The 23,493-nt window shown below is 40.4% G+C and overlaps 1 protein-coding gene across 2 annotated transcripts in view; it reads left to right on the top strand.

Moving 5' to 3' along the window:
- LOC124720100 (zinc finger protein 234-like) overlaps positions 1-23,493 on the top strand; it is an 88,522-nt gene that overhangs the window by 53,463 nt on the left and 11,566 nt on the right. For both annotated transcript variants that reach the window (XM_047245392.1, XM_047245393.1), the window contains exon 9: positions 13,923-13,960. In XM_047245392.1, coding sequence (XP_047101348.1) covers positions 13,923-13,960 — 38 coding nt within the window. The remainder of the gene's footprint in view (positions 1-13,922; positions 13,961-23,493) is intronic.

The raw sequence follows: 23,493 nt of genomic DNA, 5'->3' as shown, positions 1-23,493 counted from the left end.
CATAAAATTGCCCATGTGAGTGTTGCAAATAATCAATGACTGCCCTTGTAGATTGTTTGTCATTGCGAATGCAAGCTACTCTGATCAGTTATTTCCATTTCGAACAAAACAAAAAAAATGATCAACCAGGTAAGTCATCGTGTAGCCCATCATCAGTTAAGATACAGTGTGCATACGGAAATTTGTTCAAATTTTCAGACATTCCTTTGCCATTGTTCCAAATTTTATTTCCCTAAACTTTTCCAGGGTCACTACAAAAAATAATAAAAAGAATTACACATATCCACCATTTGAATTGTGAATTTTGGCCTTGAGTTCATAGAAAAATCCAATGGAAAAAGCCCTTATATGTTTTCCTGAATTTTGGAATTTTCTGAGCAACTTTTCCAATTTTTCTTTCCCTTAAAACCTTACTGGGCTATTATGAACCCTTTTTGTGCTATTCTCAATTGATGAGCTTACTGACGAATATTTAATTTTTAATTATGTAGACTATTTTGCAGTTGTTGATTTTGGGGCAAAATGGGAAGCAGTAATTTTCTGAGCATCTTGCACACTTTATGAATGTGACATATTCAGAATTATGGGGTTGATTCAAAACGTTTCTGTAGTAAAACATACTTCAGTTGCATTCATAAAAGGTTCTCTCTTATCACACGTGGTCAACGAACCATGCGTAATGCTTAATTTTGCCAAATCTCGCAATGAGGTAAGAACGCATTTGAAGTTTCTCGATCGCAATCTTTACCTGATGATCAAAATAGACATCATTCAGCACTAGCAGGGTGTGTTTGGGAAAAATTACTTTAATACTGTACAATGCCAAACCTTCATCTTCTTGATAATTTTCATCATATAATTTTAGAATTTTTTGTCCTTGCAGAGAGTTGGTTAACAGAATAAATTTGTTCTCCTGCATGTGGGGGCGTCGTCGTCGTCGTCGTCGTCGTCGTCGTCAGTCAGTCAGTCAGTCAGTCAGTCCATAGACTGCTTTGGTGCAGCTCTCCATGCTACTCTATCCTGTGCAAGCTTCTTCATCTCCTAGTACCTACTGCAACCTACATCCTTCTGAATTTGCTTAGTGTATTCATCTCTTGGTCTCTTCTATGATTTTTACCCTCCATGCTGCCCTCCAGTACTAAATTGGTGATCCCTTGATGCCTCAGAACGTGTCCTACCAACCAGTCCCTTATTCTGGTCAAGTTGAGTCACAAATTGTTCTTCTCCCCAGTTCTGTTCAGTACATCCTCATTAGCTGTGTGATCTACCCATCTAGTCTTCAGCATTCTTCTGTAGCACAACATTTCTAAAGCTTCTATTCTCTTCTTGTCTGAACTATTTATCGTCCACGTTTCACTTCCATACATGGCTACACTCCATACAAATACTTTCAGAATTGACTTCCTGACACTTAAATCTATACTTGTTAACAAATTTCTCTCCTTCAGAAACGCTTTCCTTGCCATTGCCAGTGTACATTTTATATCCTCTCTACATTGAGCATCATCAGTTATTTTTCTTCCCAAATAGCAAAACTCATTTACTACTTTAAGAGTCTCATTGTCTAATCTAATTCCTTCAGCATCACCTGATTTAATTTGACTGCATTCCATTATCCTAGGTTTCTGAACTGTACACCCTGCTAGGTTTTGTAAGTTAATAAATTGTGTATCATGGTCTGATAATCCATTTATCACAGGGAAAGCATGTGTTAGTGTTTCATTCTCTTGCTGTACAAATACATAATCTACTGTCTTGAGCTATACGTGTAGGGAAGTTGATCATTGATTCTAAATTATGACATTAATAACACTTCTAGTTCACTTTTCCTATCAGAATGCCCAGAATGTTTTCATTGAAATCATCACAGATTAATAACTTCTTTTTGTCTGACAGACAGCATAATATGGAGTCAACTTTTTTTTATGAATAGCTTCCAATCTACTAATGGGGACCTGTACACTGTTGCTAATATCAACACCACATTATCTAACTGTAGTTCACATGCACAAACTTCAAAGTGCTGATTGCCACAGAATTTACTTACTTCTACAGTTTTGTACTTACATCCATGTTTTGCGTCAATAGCAACTCCTCCTTTATCCTTGCTAGATATGCAAGTGTAAGACTCTAAATTATACCCGTTTATACTGTCATTTCCATTCCCACAGTTACGTGTTGTTCAGACAAAGTATATAAACGTCATTCTGATTTTTGACATCATATAAACACACTAACAGCTCATCTACTTTTTTATTCTCCTGATATTTTGATAAAGTGAATTGATACTACCCTTAGCTTTATCCCTATTTAGAGTACATGAAGCTTCTTTTATTTTATTTTTCTTGACTGTTGTCTCTGTGGACTTTGGCTTTAACCTAAAAACCTGTCTGCCTGTTCCCATTAACCACAGGGATCATCCCTTGTGTCACTGTGCCCCCCCCCCCCCTTACAGTGTCTGCTAGTAGAGAAGCTAACTTATCTTTCCCCTTCCTATTTAGGTGCAGGCTGCATGCAGTGTATTTCCTCCTACCAATAGAATCAACTGGATCAACCCTTCTGTGAGATTTTGCCGGTGTCTGGAGAACCCTGTTCAGCTTAGCGTTAACATGCCTTACAGCAGTGTTTACCCAGGGCCGATCACGGCACTGGAAGACTTCCACAAACCCCACATTTGTGTGCCCAGTTTCTGCTCCTATTTCGTCCAGGTCACTCGTAATACTATATCTTGGATTCATAGCCAGTAATCAAGTTTCTTAACTATTTGTGTTACATTAGATGGTGAAAAGAATGAAACGTATCTACATTTTCTGTATCTACATGACTAAAGTACACTGCATTTCACATTTACTTGCTTGGCACAGGGCTCATAGAACCACCTTCAGATTTCTTTTCCCATTTGCTGTTATAGAGTGGAGCATTCAAAACATAAGGAATTTAAATCCTTCCACGAGAGCGCTGATTTCTCTTACTTTATTCGAATGGCAATTTATCCCTGTATAAATGTGAGTTAACAAAATATTTTCATTTTTGTGGGAGAAAGTTGGTGACTGAAATTTTGTGAGAAAATCTTGCCACAACAAGAAACTTCTTTGCTTTAATGATTGTCATACCAACTGACATATCTGATACTCTACCCTCTACTTTGTGGTAGTATAGAACAAGCTGCTCTTCTTTGAAATTTCTCAGTGCCCTCATCTACTGAACACACCACATGAACAGCAGTACTCCAGAAGAGGACAGACCAGGGTATTGTAGGCAGTCTCTATATTAGGTTTGTTGTAGCATCATAGTGCCCTGCCAGTGAAATGTCATCCCCACAATTTGTATGTGATGCTTCCAGTTTAAAGTTGTTTGTAACAGTAATCCTGAGGAATTTACTTAAATCTACAACCATTATATTCTTTATTTACATGTAACTGATTCTTAATGGAATTTCTTTTAGTACTCACATGGAGGACATCAGACTGCTTATATTTAGGGTAATTACTACTGGGCAATTACTGTTTTTTGCACCATGCTGGTATCTTGTCTAATTCATTTTGCAATTCATGCTGGTTATGTGTCAATAACTTTCTTAGTCAGTTTTTGTAGTCTTTGAACAGTGTTTGATCTAAAACACTACTGTAAATTTGTCAGTGATAGTAATGCATAATTCACTGGATTACTTCTGTTTCCTTTCCTGCTTACTGATGTGACCTGTGTGTCTTTCTAGTGAGCAGGCACACACATTTTGTAGAGCAAGCAGTGGTATCTAACAGCTAAAATTGACATTGTTTCATCGCCATACTCTGAAAGGGACCTAATTGGATTACACTTCGGAAAAGATTATTTGTGTGTATCTGACTTCGGTTGCTTTGCTTACTGAAGATACGTACTTCTAAAGGAGTTATTTTAGCAGCTGTTCTTGACTTGAATTCTGGAATATATAGTGCTTTGTCTTTGGTGGTGGAATTTCAGGAACCCGTCTTAAGTAATTCCACTTTAGTGATGCTGTCATTGGTAACATTACCGTTACTACTTTGCGGTGAAGGTATCTGTTCTGTCTTGCCATTTGGTATACTTCGTACAGCCAAATCTCATTGGATTTTCTGCCAACTTTCGAAACAAAATTTCGTTGTGGAAACTAACTTGCATTGAAGTTTGTGCAGGTTTTGAGCTTCTGTAAATAACTATTACTTGTAAAAGCCATCTCTTTGCTTGCCCACGCTCGTATGTGTCTCGTTGTCATTCCTAATGGTGCCAGGGGTGCCTTATACACTTGGTATTAAAATATGTCATATACATACCAAATGGGGTTAAAATTACTGCAAGTGTTTTGATTACATGCTTGACCCACAAATTGAAGTGCTAAGTGTATCCCAGCCTCACAGTATTTATTCCTAGGTAGTAAGCCACATGTTTATTTATGTCTTTGTACATACTATGTATTCGGTCTGTATATTGAGCAAGCAGTGAAGGAAACAAAAGAAAAATTCGGAGTAGGTATTAAAATCCATGGAGAAGAAATAAAAACTTTGAGGTTCGCTGATGACATTGTAATTCTGTCAGAGACAGCAAAGGGTAAAAATCGTAGAGGGAGACCAAGAGATGAATACACCAAGCAGATTCAGAAGGATGTAGGTTGCAGTAGGTACTGGGATATGAAGAAGCTTGCACAGGATAGAGTAGCATGGAGAGCTGCATCAAACCAGTCTCAGGACTGAAGACCAAAACAACAACAACATACTATGTAAATCACCATAGTGATTAGCACAGGGGAATTAGCATGTTACTGCATGTTAGGGTTTAGGCTGTTGCCACGGCATACGAAGCATGAGAGGGATGTCTCTCTCTCTCTCTCTCTCTCTCTCTCTCTCTCTCTCTCTCTCTCTCTCTGCTATGTGTGTGCGGGTGTGGTAAGTAGGGGTTAGGAGTTTAAGGAAGGGTCTAATTTCTTCACATAATACTGGTTCTCAAAATTTTGTTAGTAGCCTTTTACAGTATGATTTGCATCTGTCTTAAAGAACCTGCCATTTCTGTTTCTTCATGTTCTGCATGATGTTTCTCCATGGGTGTAACAAACCTGTGACCATTTGTGTTGCCAGTGTTCGTATATGTTCTGTATCTGCTGTTAGTAGTAACCAACACGGGTCAGACACACTTCAACAGTATTCTGTCCACAGCTCGTGGTCTAGTGTGCATTGCTGCCTCTGGATCACGGGGCCAGAGTTCGTTTCCCGGCCTGGTTAGGGATTTTCTCTGCTCAGGGACTGGGTGTTCCTGTTGTTCTCATCATTTCATCTTCGCTATTCGAGACAGTGACTAGATTGGACAAAAATGTGGACTGTTTAAAAATTGAAACTTTGTATGGGTGCTGATAACGCAGTTGAACGCCCCACAAACCAATAATCATAAACAGCATTCTACAACGGGGCCCTCAAGTGGTTTGTAACCTATTTACTTTGTGGACTGTCTGGTTAACTGCAGGACACTGGGATAATGCAAGGTCTGGTCTTCTGCCTTACATACAACTGAGCTTATGTGATCGATCCATTTCCTATCACTACACGTTCTTACAGGTAGGTGTTTGTTTGAGTTGATCAGACTCGTATTGTGACTCAATGATGTAGTCATAGGATTTTACTTTTTTCTTAGTGTGTAATGCATGATTTTACATTATTGAACATTTCAACTGCAATGGCAGTCTTTGCACCATTTTGAAATCCTGTCATGAAATGATTAGTTATTTTTGCAGTTATATGCAAATAGTATATCATTAAAGGTAACTGAATCCTGCAAATTGTCTGAGGTTGCTATTATAGTGTCTGGGAAGTCATTAGTTTCAGCACGAATAGCAAGGGCCCCAACACACTTCCTTGCAGCCAGCACTATGTTATTTCTACTTACACCAATGATTCTCCATTCGAGTCGACACACTGTTTCCTCCCTATTGAGAAATCCTCAGTCCTGTAACAAATTGTGTGATACTGCACATGATAGTACTTTCGTGTGCAAAGTGTAGTATAAATTTCTTCACGCTTTCCAGAGCTGAGCTAAGCTTACATGTCACTCCTTTTTGTTCTGTGCCCTCAGCCCCATTCTTTGGTATGCTAAGCATTTCCTAGTCCCATTCATTCATACCAGCACTCCTATTACCAGGACTTAACATTCAGCACAGCCATCCAAAAAACTGTGGATTCGATACTTAAGATGTTAAAGATCAATTTTTCAAATACATCCCACTCCACCATTAACAATATTGTCCAAGTTTTACCTCAACAGTAATTGATGCAAGAATAAGTTGGCTGGGTTTACTGGATTGAGCACAGTTGCACAAGTTAGACAGTACTGGCTATCCCCGTTGTGGGTGGTTAGCTGTGCATTTTATTTCTGAGCCGTGTCCATTACAGAAGTTTGAGTATTGCTCATTGGTGCCTTACCAGGTAAGATTGCTGGTGGAGATAAACATACAAAAAAGAGTAATAGGTCTTTTAAAGGGCCACTAGTCAAACACGCTGTAAATCAGAGATTTAGTATTATGTTTCTGATCCTACCTTCTGAGTACTTCAGTAACATATTTCTTTCTCCCACACATTTCTCCAGGAACGATGCTGATGATAAAAATTTGTGAAATTAGAGCTTGTATGAGGTCTTATTGACTGATGCGTTTCCAGTAGACTGTTCTCAAATGGAACAGTCAAGGGTGAAGATGGTATTGGCAAATTAAGTATTCTGTGCCATATTACGTAAGCTATCTTCTGGAGGACAGAGGGTCTGTCGGCTAGGAGTCACCGGGCGTATTTTCTCTGGGGTTTTCGTCGATATTTGCAGTTTTGTTTCTGCAGTGTCGTGTAGCTGGAGTAAGCCCGAACAAATTGTTCATTACGTCTTTTCATGTGTCGCCGAGTGTACACGGAAGGCATTGGTCCCTTTCCCTTTACAAACAAAATTATTTTTAAGCCAGGATTTCATGTGCCCAACCAATAGAGCAATCTTAAACGAATCTAGTGTGATATTTGTTTTATCGATATTTACACCACTGGCCATTAAAATTGCTACACCACGAAGATAACGTGCTACAGACGTGAAATTTAACCGACAGGAAGAAGCTGCTCTGATATGCAAATGATTAGCTTTTCAGAGCATTCACACAAGATTGGCGCCGGTGGCAACACCTACAACATGCTGATATGAGGAAAGCTTACAACCGATTTCTCATACACAAACAGCAGTTGACCGGCGTTGCCTGGTGAAATGTTGTTTTGATGTCTCGTGTAAGGAGAAGGAATGCGTACCATCATGTTTCAGACTTTCATAAAGGTAGGATTGTAGCCTATCACGATTGCGGGTTATCGTATTGTGACATGGCTGCTCGCGTTGGTTGAGATCCAATGACTGTTAGCAGAATATGGAATCGGTGGGTTCAGGAGGGTAATACGGAATGCCGAGCTGGACCCCAATGGCCTCCATATCACTTACAGTTGAGATGACAGGCATCTTATCCACACGGATGTAACAGATCGTGCAGCCACGTCTCGATCCCTGAGTCGACAGATGGGGACATTTGCAGAACAACCATCTGCACGAACAGTTAGACGACGTTTGCAGCAGCACGGACTATCAGGTCGGAGACCACGGCTGCGGTTACCCTTGACGCTGCATCACAGACAGGAGCGCCTGCGATGGTGTACTTGACGACAAACCTGGGTGCACAAATGGTAAAACGTCATTTTTTCAGATGAATCCAGGTTCTGTTTACAGCATCGTGATGGTTGCATCCGTGTTTGGTGACATCACAGTGAACACACATTGGAAGCATGTATTCGTCATCGCTATACTGGCGTATCACCCAGCGTTATGGTATGGGGTGCCATCTGTTATACGTCTCGGTCACTTCTTATTTGCATTGACGGCACTTTGAACAGTGGATGTTAAATTTCAGATGTGTTACGACCCGTGGCTCTACGCTCCATTCAATCCCTGCGAAACCCTACGTGCATGATAATGCACGACCGCGTGTTGCAGGTCCTGTATGGGCCTTTCTGGATACAGAAAATGTTCGACTGCTGCCCTGGCCAGCACGTTCTCCAGATATCTCGCCAGTTGAAAATGCCTGGTCAATGGTAGCCGAGCACTGGCTTGTTACAATACGCCAGTCAGTACTCTTGATGAACTGTGGTATCGAGTTGAAGCTGCAGGTACACTGTATACGCATGCCTGTTTGAATCAATGCCCAGACGTATCAAGGCCGTTATTACGGCTAGAGGTGGTTATTCTGGGTACTCAGGATTTATGTACCGAAATTGTGTGAAAATGTAATCACATGTCAGTTCTAGTATAATATATTTGTCTAATGAGTACCCGTTTATCATCTGCATTTCTTCTAGGTGTAGCAATTTTAATGGCCAGTAGTGTAGTTACGGAGACAAAAATGGGAAGTATAACCAGTACTCGAGCAGTGACAGCCCCACCCTGGCCTATACTGACTGCTGCCGCCGTGCAGCAGCACTGCCCAGTCGCTACTGCAGCACTGGTTATTCCTCGTGTCTTACTGTCCCTGTCAATACGTGTTAATATAACAAAAATTGCACTAGATTAATTTGAGACTACCCTATTGAATGAACACGTAAAATTCTGCTTTGCAAATTACTTTGTCTAAAATGGGAAAGAAACCGCTGCTTTCCATAGATGCTGGCTGTCACATGTAAGACGTGGTGGCCAATACTTGCTTGGCCGATTCCAGCTACACATTGCAAAAATAAAGTTGTGTGTATTTGCTGATATACTAGAGAAAATTTGCACGGTGACTCTTAAGAGGCAGACCTTTAGATGCAGGTATCACTACGTACAAGAAATGGCCTCGTTAATATCTTGGTATTGCTCCAGTTGTTGGGAATCCAAAGTAGCTATTTGTTCTGAAATATCTGAAGCTGTGTTCTGTCAGTATAGGTCAGCAGGAAATCATAAAGCTGTCAGTAACGCACGGTAACCAAAAGTCTGTATGTTATTGTCACAGAAAACGACTGATCTTTAAAATGAAGGTACACATTTGCCAGCCAGTGCACATCTTCAAGAGACAAAAATTTAGTATCTCAAATACACACATAAAAGTACAAGAAACAGTTTTCTTTCAGAACTACTTGTTCCTTCTTCGGGGAGGAGATGGGAATAGGTAGGAGGTGGTTTGAAAAGGAAAGACTGGTGACTCTAGCTTCAGCATGGGGGGGGGGGGCACAAAGACCACTAATATTTATGCTCTGTTGATGAATTCTGACATTACCACAACACGAAATTGCAATTGTAAATGTATTTTAACTGTGAAATCAGAGTATGATGAAAACAAATAGCGAGAGGTCGGAGAAAAGAAGAAAATTAATCTGGGTTTGGCACTTCACAACCTGTTAACAGTAATATTTAACCGACTGCTTATCACCAAAATTTAAAGATTCTTCTTAAATACTTTCAATCTTAGTTTTTATCTCTTGATTAATACCTCTCATCAACCATGAAAAATGTTATTTAGAAGCGTAATATTTTGTAAAATAACAATTTTTCAGCTTCTGTCACATTTTCCAACATTTACTTGGACAAAACTTACTGGAAGTTTGCTACCATCGTGAAATGTGCAACCGTAACATCATGTCTGTCCTAATCGCTCATAAAAACCAGAGGTTACATGCTGTACCACCTTACAGTGAGGCCTTCGGAGGTGATGGTCAAGATTACTGTACACACCAATACCTCTAATACCCAATGGCACATCATCTTGCATTGATGCATACCTGTATTCATCGTGGCATAGTATCCACAAGTTCATCGAGGCATTGTCGGTCCAGATTGTCCCTCTCCTCAATGGCAATTTGGCGTAGATCCCTCAGAGTGGTTGATGGATCACATCATCCGTAAACAGCCCTTTTCAATCCATGCCAGGCATGTTCAATAGGATTCGTGTCTGGAGAACATGCTGGCCACTCTAGTCAAGTGATGTCGTTATCCTGAAGGAATTCATTCAGAAGATGTGCACGATGGGCACGTGAATTGTCGTCCACGAAGACGAATGCCTCCCCAATATGCAGCCGATATGGTTGCACTATTGCTTAGAGGATGGCATTCACATATCCTACAGCCATTATGGCGCCTTCTGTGACAACCAGCGGAGTACGTCGGTGCCACATAATGCCACAGGGAACCTCCACCTTGCTGCACTCACTGGACAGTGTGTCTAAGGCGTTCAGACTGACCGGGTTGCCTCCAAACACGCCTCCGACGATTGTCTGGTTGAAGGCATATGTGACGCTCATCAGTGAAGAGAATGTGATGCCAACCTGATCAGTCCATTCGGCATGTTGTTGGCCCATCTGTACGGTGCTACACGGTGTCGTGGTTGCAAAGATGGACCTCGGCACGGACGTCGGGAGTGAAGTTGTGCATCATACAGCCTATTGTGCACAGTTTGAGTCTTAACATGACGTCCTGCGCCTGCACAAAAAGCATAATTCGACATAGTGGCTTCATTGTCAGGGTTCCTCCGAGCCATAATCTGTAGGTAGCGGTCATCCACTGCAGTAGCAGCCCTCGGGCGCCCTGAGCGAGGCGTGTCAGTTTCTGTCTCTCAGTCAAAGGGGCTGTCTCTGTGATACAATATCCGCAGTTAAAGTCTATCTTCAGGAGTTGTGGGAACTGGGGTAATGCAAAACTTTTTTGGTGTGTGTATGATCAGTTTTCTCACTCATTTGATGCAACCTCGTCATGTCAGAGTAGCACTTGCACCCGTCGTGTTCAGGTATTTGTTGGATATACTCAAATATCTACCTTCTTTAGTTTTTACCCTCCACATCTCCCTCTAGTACCACGGAAGATATTCCCTGATGCCTCAATACATTCTATCGTCTTGCAGCTTCTCCTTGTTCAGTGTATTCTACACACACCTTTCTCTGCCAGTTTTGTGGAGAGCCTCCTAATTTCTTATCTTAGGAGTCCGCCTTCATTTTCAGCATTCTCCTTTAACACCACATCTCAAATTCTATATTCGTTTCTTCCTCACAGTCCACGATTCACTAATGCTGTGCTCCAAATATACATTCTCAGAAATTTCTTTCTGTAATTAAGACCTGTGTTCAATACTTATTGACTCCTAGTAGGAAACCAGTAAACCTCCCCAATTCTTTGAAGTGTCGGACTCCTGTGCAGTAAAACAGTTTCAAACCTGTGGTTACTTTACAGATGTATCAGTGTGTTAAAATACTTGATATTACACATGTAAGCAAGGAAAAACTTTAGAAAAGGTTTGAAATTATGCTTAAAGTTTGTTGAAAGTTGCTAAGTACTCTTATTAGAAACACTGGATGAGTAATACAGTCAGGATAGTTTACTCTCCTGTTTTTCAGGCATCTTAGTGTTTGATGTCCTGTCTCCTGACCTGTCTCTTACAACAATATAATTTTTCAGATACGTTCAGTGATGTGTAAATACTGCCCGCAAAGTGTTTTGTGAATACAGTTAGTAGTAAAGAAGTAATAAATTAAAACTTTGTGCCTGACGTTGAAGTTTTACCGCGAGCCATTTTAAGCAGTAGCTAGTTTCCAAGCATCTCAATGTCTGATGTCATATCTCCTGAATTTCTTAATGATGAATTATGAAAGAATTTTAAATATTTAAATTTGATCAATAACAATGCAAAATATTGAAAATAAAATTTTTGTTGCACGTGGAAGCCATTAGATCAGCAGCCTGCCTGCAGCTATTACTGGGTTGCAGGTACTAGGATAGTCACTTGGTAGTAAGAGGTAACACAAAAAAAAATTGGACTGAGAGTGTGCTATCATTCATAGTGCAGAGTTCTCCCAACAGACAGGGTTAGTAGAGGCCTTTACAAAATAACTGTACAGACGGCATCAGTGTGTAGCTGAGCATGTGAGTGTAGTGTTTCTCTGACTTTCGGTGTGCTCTGCTTGTGAAGTTGTTATGGCAACTTTGAGAAGAGAGTGTGTGTGAAATTTCGTTTCCTGCTTTAAAGAAATCGACAATGGAGACTCTCCAGACACTTACAGTGGCTTTCCAGGATGATTCTAAGAGCCACATGAACATTTTCAACTGGTTTGGGCACTTTTGACTTGATGAGACGAGTGTTGAAGAGCAAACTCATTCTGGATTTCCTGCAACATAGCCAAATTAGGGGAAATGTTGAAAAAATCTAAAAAAAAAAATCAAGAAGCATTGTTACACGAGTGATCAAATTTTGTCAGACATGTGTGGGTTGGAACTTGTGCCAGTGAAATTTGAGTGAAAACTTGCGCAAGAGATGGCCTGCCACTAAATTTGTTCCGTGTATTTTCACACAGGAGCAAAAAGCCGTGCACGTGAATGTGTACCAGGACTTGATGAGAGATTGGAAGTGATCCAAACTTTTTGAACGAAGTCTTTACAGGTGATGGGAGTTGATGTTACACGTATGACCCAGAAACCTAGCAAGTTGAAGATGATCATTATCTTCTTTGTTGTTCGTGGAATTGTACATTGAGAATTTCTACTCTCTGGGCAGACTGTTAACCATTAGTTTTATTTGGAAGTTTTAAGACATCTGCGAGAGGCTGTGCGGAGGAAATGCTCAAAACATTGGCAGTCAGGTGACTGGTTCATTCGTTGTGACACTGTTCACACACACACACACACACACACACACACACACACACACTTACGAATGACCCACTGTTTGGTTGGTGGAGTGCTCAGCTGCGCGGTCAACAGCACCTGTACAAAGCCCCAATTTTTACACAGTCCATTTTCATTTCACAGTCCAGTTTAGTCACTCTCTTTGGCATTTGATGGATGGTCTGTCACTCCACCTTCCATATTCTCCACACCGAGCCCCGTGCAACTTTTTCCTATTCCTGCAAATGGAAAAAGTTAAAAGGGAAGTGTTACGATGTGGAGGCAGCAAAAACAACTTCACAAATGGCACTGGACGTTCTCAAAGTTGAAGGAGTTCCAGACATGCTTCAAGCAGTGGGGAAAAAGACTTGACAAGTGCATTGACACCTGATGGAGAGTACTTTGAAGGTGACTGAAGGAATTGTATAAAGGTTCACAAATGAATGTTTTATAACAAAAATTCCATTTCCTTTGGGTCTCCCCCTTGTGTACATGTCCTGTTAATGTATTTCTTATGTTCTCCTTGCTTCATCCGACATGCATTATGCTCCTTCCAGAGTACAGTTGGTTTAATGCAAACCTTGATAAATGAAATTTATCATTAATCGAACTTGTCATTGCTTCCCTAGAAAAAACTTCAATAAATCAAACTAATCCTGTGTTTATCATAAGCAGCAAGGAAGTGAACCCCATGAGAAGTTTTTGTTTCCTGAAGAATCCTTATGGGAGTGGAGGACAAAAAAAAAAAAAAAAATCTGTTCGAGCTGACCTGCTTGAAAAGCTTCAGTCATTTGCTGTTAGTCTGGGCACTGAAGGCTTAGCCGCTATTGTGGTATGGCTTACAAAAGACATAAACTTTTTGTGGAGAAAATGACAGTGTTGACACAGTTTGTTCAGCATGGAAAAATGAATGAAATTGATACTTTCTTACGTAATTTCAAAAATGTGTCTCTTTCTTTGAAATGCTAAAACAAATAAAAAATGTTGATAAGTTTAATGCTAACCACATTTCTAATACTTTCCATGACTCACCTTTCTGTGGCTTACTCTTTGCGTATTCTGTGCTCATTGTGTTAGGTTTATTTAACAAATCCTGTAATTCTTTGGTATAAAACTGAACAGAGCAGTGCCGTAATCAATTAGTAGCATTGATGTCCTTGCGCCCTGAATTTTAATTTCAATTCCAGAACATGGGAGAGGGGCTGCATTCGTCTCTTATGTGCATTTTTAGTGTGATATGCTTGTTGTCTGTCATCGTACGACTGAATTAATTTTGCAAATTGTTGCAGGCACCAGGTCCAACACTCAGGAGGTCATCAAGGAGGAGGTAAGTTCTGTGCCTAGCCAATAATATTCATTTTTTTCGGGGGGGGGGGGGGGGGGGGGGTGTTAGGAGGCAGGTGCAAGATGTCGAATTTAGACATAGCAGTTCCCTCCTACATAAAACCTGCTGCTTGTCAGCATCCATTGTGTTGTTTCCAGGGCTCTCAGGTGTCCAGCCGGACGCGATCGTTGAAGTCCCACGATAATAATAATAATAATAATAATAATAATAATAATAATAAAGATTTTATTGTCTTTAGGCCATTACAGCAATTGACAACTTCAAATGAAGCTACAATTTATAATACAGTGTGATAAGGTATTGACTACTGAAATATTTTAGCTTATATTACAATAAATGTACAGTGGGTCATCTGTTGGATTACTGCATTTTACAGTTGAAGAATTCATTGATATCATAGAACGGGTGGGCAATAAACCATTCATGCAGTCTTTCTTTGAATGTATGTTCAGGAAGATCCTGTATGGCATGTGGCAGCTTATTAAATAGCTTGTGCCCTGTGACTTCATAGCTATTTATTGATTTTGATAGTCTGTGGTAAGGCGTGTATATGTGTTTGATGCTTCTTGTGTTGTAACAATGTACATTTTCTCTACGTTTCACATCTTGTAGGTTCTTCTTCGTAAAGATTAAGACATTGTATATATAGAGGTTTATTACAGTCATAATTTTTTGTTTAGTAAATAAGGGTTTGCAGTGAGCCTTATGTGAAGAATTTGTAATTATCCTAATGGCTTTCTTCTGCAATAATAGGATGTCATGTATATGACTACAGTTACCCCACAAGATAATGCCATAGGATATTATACTCTGGAAAAATGCAAAATAAGATGATCTGATGTATGTTTCAGGTACACAATTTCTGAGTTGTCTTAATAAATAAATTACTCTAGATAGATTACTACTAATATAGTTTACATGTTGGCCCCAGGATAACTTTTCGTCTAAATAAACTCCCAGGAATTTAACAGAACTAGGGTCATCAGATAGTGGCTTGTCTCTTAGAGTGAAGATTATCTGCTGAGTTTTATTTTCATTTAGCAGGAAACTATTTGCTCTGAACCAATATGCTGCATGAGTGAGTGTATTTTCAGCACAGGTTTTAAGATCATTAAGACTGTTACTGCTATGGAGAAAAGTCGTATCATCTGCATACAATACAGTGGTGGATCTAATAAACGAGGGGAGGTCATTGATCATTATCAGAAACAGGAAGGGCCCCAGTACAGATCCCTGAGGCACACCTACTTTAACATTTTCTATGTTTGACATTTCCTTACCAACACAAACTACCTGTTTACAGTTGTTGAGATAGACTTTTAATAGTCTGAGACACAGTCGAAGGCCTTGCTTAGGTCACAGAATGAGACCTGAGCAAAGCCTTTGTTCTCAAAAACTTTGAGGATGTAACTGACTACCGTGTTGATTGCATCAATGGTCGACAGATTCTTCCTAAACCCGTATTGTGTAGCATTAATTATTCCAAGATTCTCAAAATGAGATGATAATTGTTGGTACATGATGCATTCTATTACCTTGGAGAATGTGGGTACTATTGAAATAGGCCTGTAGCTAGATGGAGAGTCTTTATCTCCCTTTTTGTATACTGGGACAATCCTAGACAGTTTTAACTCATCAGGAAAATATCCCTCAAGTAAGCACTTGTTTATGCAATGGGTTAAGGGGTAGAGAATGCAGTCACACACTTTTTTTTAGCAGGTTGGATGATATGCCATATATATCTAAGCTATCAGATGATTTCAGTTGTTTTATGACCCCTTGTACATATCTAGGCGATACTTCGGAGAAGGTTACCGTGCTTGTATTTAGTGACTGTCTACCCCAATTTTGGGAGAGTAACTCTGATGGACTAATGTCTGGTTTGATAATTGTGTCTCCTATTTCTCTCACTGAATTAATAAAAAACTCATTGAGTGTTTGTGGTGGGATATTAATTTTGTCTTTTTTAGTATCTCTGGCAGCACTGTTAATTACTTTCCAAGCAGTTTTGCATTTATTGGTGGAATTATGTATACTGTTGGCATTGTAGGTTTTTTTGGCTTGCAGGATGGCTTTTTTGTATTCATTCCTGCATTCCACATAGGCTGATTTGGCACAGTCAGACTTCATACTATTGTATATGTTGTACAGTAACAAAACTTGTTTCTTTAGTTCTGTCAGCTGTTTAGTGTACCATATATTTTGTCTGTTTTGAGATCTGGATTTGTGGCTGCTGTCCATTATTTTGATTTTCTTTTTGGGAATACTATGGTTAAATAGGGTCAAGAATGCATTAAAAAATCTATCAAATATTATTTTGGCTGGCAGATCATTGCTTGATGTGTAATGTCCATCGACACTACAATGGCCAAACCAGTCTCTGTCAGCAAGGGAATTACGAAATGTTTTAATTTTATCCTCAGTTATGGGTCTGGTAATCACAACTGTTGGGACAGGTCTGTTTGCATTGCTCCTATTGAGGGGAATTTTACTTGCATAATTTAGAGATACGGAGTCATGGTCAGAGAATGGGAACACTACAACTTCGCATGTGTTTTCAGTGGTCTTGAAGCTTACAAAGATGTTATCTAAACATGCTTTGTTTCTTGTGGGCCTGTTATTAACATGATGTAAATTGTATTGTCTTAGCAAGTTTTCCAGATCTGCAACACCACCCTTACATTTAGTAACATCAAAATCAGCATTCAAATCACCTCCTATTGCAATATCATAATGTAGCCATTTAATATTACTTAATTCACTCAATAGCATGTCCATTTTTTCTAAAAATATGTTAATGCTTCCCTTTGGTGATCTGTACATGGATACTACTATTAGCTTATGACTATTAATGATTATACCTGTAACTTCAAAGTACTGTTCATCACACAAGGAATTTAGGTCTAGTTTGGTTGTTGTACAATTGAGTGACTGGTTGGAATAAATTGCCACACCACCTCTAATGTGCTTTTTCCTACAGTAGCTATTTACTATACTAAAATTGTCAAATTTGGCAACTGCAAGTTCATTCTCATTAGCCCAGTGTTCACTCAGACAAAAAATATCAAACTGGTTATCAAGTCCAAACTCATTTATGATAAGTTCTATATCTTTCAGTCCTTGAACGTTAAGGTAACATATTTTAAGATCCATGCTTTATTGCTAACACACTGAACACTATAGTGATTGGTTTTCAAACGTTTTTCAGGGCTTATCTTTTGGATTTCTGCCTCTTGTTGCCTTTTACTAAAAAATTGTTCACTTGGAGTGGTAGCACATCCACTGTTGTATACCTACTCTTCCCTCCTTGTGATGATATTGTAGATGAAGCTGCTACTAGAGGAATTGATGTAACTGCTGTTATGGTGTCTGGAGGCACTGTTGTGGCATCTGGTGACTGAGGAGATAAGGTGGTTGCTTCTTCTTCTGCTGCTGTTGAATCTTGCTGGTGAAGTGTGATAGGTACTGCTGCTGCTGTAGGCATTGTTGTGGCAACTGGTGACAGTATTTCGGCCAATAACATTTCCGGCATCATCAAGTGGTTCTGATGGAATGGTCTGTCTGCTCATTGTCAGCGTTATTTATGTCCGTCAGTCGAGCTTCGATTCCCTGAGCCGATGGTCCGATTGCGGCCGCTGACATTCCGTTTGCGAGTGCCAACGCTTCGATTACGGCCACTGACCCAGGTCCGCACCATCCCCGGCATCGCGCTGGATGGTGAAAGATGCAGAATCCCGTGGAGTGTCCTCTGCAGCCGTCTTAGAAGGGTCTTGTGTCCGCTTGTGGCGTGACTCCTTGCTGGAGTTAAGTAATGGTTGCCATGCCTTGCTTAGTTGAAAACCTGTGTCTCAGTTTATGAGATTGACCGTTACGTGAATTTCAATGGCCTGCTTGAAGATGCTGTCCCAGTAGAAACTGGTAAGGGCCACAGTCTTGGTCTCTTCGTATTTCGCGTTGTGTCCAGTTTCCAATCAGTGTTCTGTCAGTGCCGATTTGGTGGGCTGGCCTAGGCGCGTGTGGCGTTGGCGTTCTTTGCAGCGGTCTTTGACTATTCGGATTGTTTGACCGATGTAGGATTTGCCGGAACCACTTGGAATATCATATACATCCGCTTTCTTGAGGCCAGATCCGTCTTTCACTGTCCCCAGTATGGCCTGTATCTTGGATGGTGGTAGGAAGACCGTGACAGTTTTGTGTTGTTTTAGCAGTCTTACAATTTTTTATGTCGCGTTGCCTGAATACAGTAGAAAGGCAAGGCTTGTTTCCTCATCTTTAGACTGTTCTTCATCTGGGTTTCTGCAGTGTTTCCGTCGTTGTGAGGGCTGTCTGGATCTGTCGTTTACTGTATCCGTTCTCGCGAAACACATTTTCTAGGTGTTTGAGTTCTTTGTACAGACTTTGTTCGTCCGATATCGAGTATGCCCTATGAACCAGTGTGTTGAGCATCCCGTTGAGTTGTGCAGGATTGTGGCAACTCGAGGCATATAATTATTGAAAACAGGTGTTAAGTGAGAAAAAGGCCTCTCTAGAACCCCGCAACAATTTAAATGACCGCTTTATGGTCTGACAATTGTTTATCGCTATAGTGTAATGTTTCGGTGTAAAATCTGTTAATTTATCTATGTTCCTTTTAATTTTGTATAAAAATGTGGTCATAGCTGGCTTAGACATTTTCGGTCCTCTAAGAGATGTTACTTCAAAAAATGAAAATTCGGGCCACATGCTAGTTTACGGACAGAGCTCCAGCATACTAAACAGGTTAAAGTAGTTTACCAGATTGTAATCTTAACCACTGTGGATAAGAAAGATGGAGATATGGAGAGCATTTTTATTACCTACACAGACTTCTATTGACTCTGAAGAATGGGTGCTGTAGGAGGAAACAAATAAAGAAAAGCAGGTATTTCCGGAGTGCCGTATAGTCACCTCGACCTGAGGGCCAATTGTGAGGCCATTATTCTGAAGTGAGACCTTCGTAGAGGTCAGATTGTTGGCAGTGGTGGGAACGGATAGAAGATGAGAAAAGAGTTTTGTGGGGACAATTTCTGGAGGTGATGGAGGCTTCCATTAGGAGCTGTAAGGGTTTCACCTGTAGTGACGGGTTAACAGATGCGTGTTTTTAAACAGTTTCCTTATATCGTACACGCACTTGTATTTGTGTAAAACTGTTTCAGTACCACATGGAATCCTATTCGTGAATGTGCTTTTGAACATAGTATCATAACCAGCCAACTTCTTTATTCCATTATCATAAGAAAGCTGCTACCTTATTGGGCGACCACTGTTCAACAACCATTGTGAGGTTGTCGTTACACTGCCGACCACTTAAATGCTTCCTCAAGTGCTAGGTGGCAGAGCAGGGCTGTACGGGAAGTGATAATGCTGGTCCCAACTATGTTTCAGCTGTATATGGCTGGTCATTATCTGGAACCAAAAAAGTCCCTTCACCTAGCTTGCCACATATCTTGTTCGATTATTCGGCACAGTTTAGTTGAGGTTTCACGAAATGAGGTGTAGTCATAATTTTAATTACCGCATCAGAAAAATTGAGTTAAAGCCAAGAGACACATTAAGGGTTCAGTTGCTCTCTACATATTCATTTTTGGTGCATCACATTTTTCCCAATACTGGATGACTTGGAGGCTCCAGTTGTAGGAGTCTGCATTTTGCTATTACGGAAACATTCCACCCCAAAAGCCACATAATTTCCATTCTGGAAATCCCTGTCGTGCAATGGCTTTTTGCCTGAGGTGCTGTGTCAGGAGAATGTGTGAGATGAGACAAAATTTGATTGCCCAAACAAGCAACCTGTGAGACTGTATGTGGTGCAGAATTAGACGGACATTCTTGTTGAAATAAGCTCCCCCTCAGTCATTTTTCTGCAAAGCATTGACCTCACAGCCTCCCGTAACCTCCTGATGAGATTTTGATAGTGTGCTCCTGTGGCAGTTTACCCCTTATGAGAATAATCTGTTAGCCCCACACTGCGACAGCCCAATACACACTCGGCATCTCTTTGTCGGATGATGTTTTGGTCTCGATCTTCCCTGCCGTGGTGAATTCGCACATTTCCACTGCTTCCTCTGCTCATTTGCCTCTGGGTCACAGTGGTGTAGCCACGACTAGCCCACGATTATTAGGCAGCCGAGGATGTAATCTAGATTGGCTCACTTTCCCTTTACTGCCTCGGTGGTGGGCTTTTTGAATGAGTGCGAGCAGTAATGGAACTCAGCTTACGCTGACATTCGTAACGTACAAAATGTCATGCAAAAAACTGTCCTCTGTCTGATTTTTCAGTTTCTCAGCTATCCGCCTTGATTTATGGTATGCTAGTCTAAGTACTGTGCCTCCACTTTTGTTGGGGCTTCTGGTTCTTCACAGTAAAATGGTCTGCCACTTCATTCTTAGTCGTTCAGACTTATTTGAACTCCTCGGAAGCATCCGCATCACCTAACCACTGCACTGTTACTGTAAACTTGCGCCAACTTGGCACAGGTTGTTGTTGTGTTGTGTCCCTTCAGATTCAGAAAACGAATTACTGCACGATACCTCGTACTATCGATGGGCTGTGGCATTTTGCTTTGGCTTCTTTAGTGCCATACTACAGTATTGTGGTGTGGGATGTCGACACATACTAGGACTGTGTCTATCCACAAGCACCATCCCTAGCCTTCCCCAAATCTAGTACACATTATTTTGGGTTGACATTGCTTGCCTGAACTTTGCTTTCTTTGGTGGTATGAAATGCCTCCATTGTATGGATTCTCATTTAGATTCTAATGTAACAGGACCCATTAGAGTTTCATCTCCAGTGATAGTGTGGCTAAAACATTCTTCTTTTATTTCTGTTCTGCTTGAGGTATTTTGAAGCATTGGATGCTGATAGGTTTTCTGCAACTTGCTCAGGACTTTATAAGTCCAATTTGAGCACAGCTTCCAGTAGTTTGTGTTGTATAATAATTTATCTCTCTTATCACATAGTCAGTAACTGTTCTAGATCTTCTGTCCTAGCCATACCTAGTTATTTTATGGCTGTCTTGTATCTTGAAGAAGATATTTTATACCATCAGATTATTTATTTTTGTAGTCTGATGTACAGACTCCAGCTCAAGCAGTTATGTTCCGTATTATATGAATGCGTGGTGTCTGTTCTTTCGAACGTGTCCGAAAGAACAGCCACCACATGGAATCCACAGCTGTGAAACATTATATGTAAAGTGAAGGGGATTGTGCTGTCAGCTGCAGCAGGACACATTTTAATTTGTCGCCTCTGACTGCGCGTAATGTCCTGCTGCAGTTGATAGCAAGATCCCCTTCAATTACATAAAAAGGTTCCCTCTTACCATAATATTGTTTTCCTTTACTTTGACCTCCATACTTCCAAAAAACTCCTCTTTCTTGCCACAATCACTTTCTCTAGTGAGGCATATAAGTGGATTACTGTGAGATTATCACCTAATTCCACTCTGGCTCTGAGGAGTCTTCCATTTATGTATGCAGTATCTGTTACGGTTTCAGTATCTTCATGCACAAAACAAACTCCATTCTTAGCTTCCTTTTTCTTACCATTCCCCAGGTACTACGATTTCACCTGTTCCATTTTTTCCACTTATTCCTAATAAATTTATCTTCCTCCTATCCCTTAAGTTAATTATTTCTTCACATTTGCCACTGAACGTAATTGTATTTGGGAATCTTATACTTTTTGGTTTCTTGATACAGCCCCTTCTGGTTGTGGGGTAAATACCAACAAGGAGAGAAAGAAGGCAATAGAAGTGACCATAAGATTGCACTGTCTCGACTGATTGTTCTCTAGTCAGTGAACCCCTCGTGCACTCACGACGAGGTTGCCTCGAGATAGTGTGTGCTGTTGCTCCTTTTTGGTGAAAATGTCCATACAGTCATTGATCTTCTACTAGGATGGTCCAAAGCAGATTTCCTATTCATTAACAAGGGCCAGTTCCTTGTCAGTCTTATAAATATTTTTCGCCACAGTTAATTTGGCCGCCCTGTAAAATCGCTGGATACAGCCGAAACCCTCAAAATATTGTATTGTGAGGTATTAAATAAATGTTCGAGGCAGTGAAAGGACAGTTACCTCTGGTACCTTTAATAATGTTTAGACTACTGGCAGCTTAAGCCACGTTGAAACAAAAAGCAGTTCCTAAACTAAATTTTAGTCCAGGATGAAATTGCAGTCCAACATTCTAATTTTGCACCAGATTATTTCCTTTGAATAGGTTTCTCTTGCTGACCCTGCCTCCATCTGTATACATGATACAGGCACCTTTGTTTTTATTGAATGTAACTTCAAAAATATATAATTTTGGGCCATCAGACTTCATCCAAAATTATAATCTAAAATTTTTTCGTAACACATTTTTGCCACTCAGTTGTATAAAATAAATTTATAGCATCTTTGTTTACAAGAAGTGGCTGTAAATAAAAAGGTTGTTGTTTGTATACAGAGGAGTCCAGATAAAGAAGACACTTTGACAGTTAATATCTTAGGAAAATGAGGACATATTATTGCAATTTTGTGCAGTAACATAGTGTATAGTTTCCTCAATCGATGGTGGCATGGGTCTTCCAGCAGATGACAGTGTAGCAATGAATGAAGTAAGATTGTCGTTTGAGCAACACAAGGACGTATTGAAGTGGTACTGGAAGCACGAAAACGTAATGGAGGTACGACGACAGTGGCAAAATGTGTGCGGCCACCATCACGTACAGCAATTTATCGTATTCGTGATAAATTTGGAGCCAACGGCAGTGTTCAGGATGTGCATAAGAAAAGGTGTGGCTGACCAAAAACGTAAACAAGTCTAGCTTCCAGTGCTGCAAAATTTTACTAGGTCACCTCAGAAATCTGTAAAGCAGGGCACACATGAAAGTGGGTTAAGCCAATCAAGCGTACAGTGAATTCTGAAGGCTGTAAAGTGGAAAGTGTACATTACAAGATTGCTGAATGCTATGAAAAAGGATGACCCAGATTGAGGGATAGAGTACCGAGAGTGGTTTGAAGGCATGCTTTGTGAGCGTGAACAGTCTGCAGGGATGGTTATCTGATCTGATGAGGCACAATTTAAGCTGAACGGCACTGAAAGCAGCCACAACTGCATGTACTGGACTCCTGAAAATGTTCGCGTTCACGTGGACAAACAAGTCAATCTATTGCGTGTTGATGTACGGTGTGGTGTCATTGTGCAGTTTGATTTTCTCATATTACTTTGAAGGTACCATAACTGTTGAGGTGTATCTTCATATGTTGCAACCACTGATTTTATCTACCAGCCGAGAGGTGTTTGAAAACACAAGATTTTATGTACAACAAGATAGTGCTCTGCCTCACTACCCCAGAGACATCAGAACTCACATGGATGTAAATCTACCTGGATGATCAATACGTCAAAGAGAAGCTGTTCAGTATCCACTGTGGTCTCCAGACGTTACACCTTTGACTTCTACCTTTGGGGGACCTCGAAAAAAGGTGGTTTCCACAAAGCCAGTTACAC

Source organism: Schistocerca piceifrons, chromosome 11 (genome assembly GCF_021461385.2).
Source record: "Schistocerca piceifrons isolate TAMUIC-IGC-003096 chromosome 11, iqSchPice1.1, whole genome shotgun sequence".
Lineage (NCBI taxonomy): Eukaryota > Metazoa > Arthropoda > Insecta > Orthoptera > Acrididae > Schistocerca > Schistocerca piceifrons.
The sequence above is the reverse complement of the archived record's forward strand: the minus strand, read 5'-3'. Positions and strand labels throughout refer to the sequence as shown.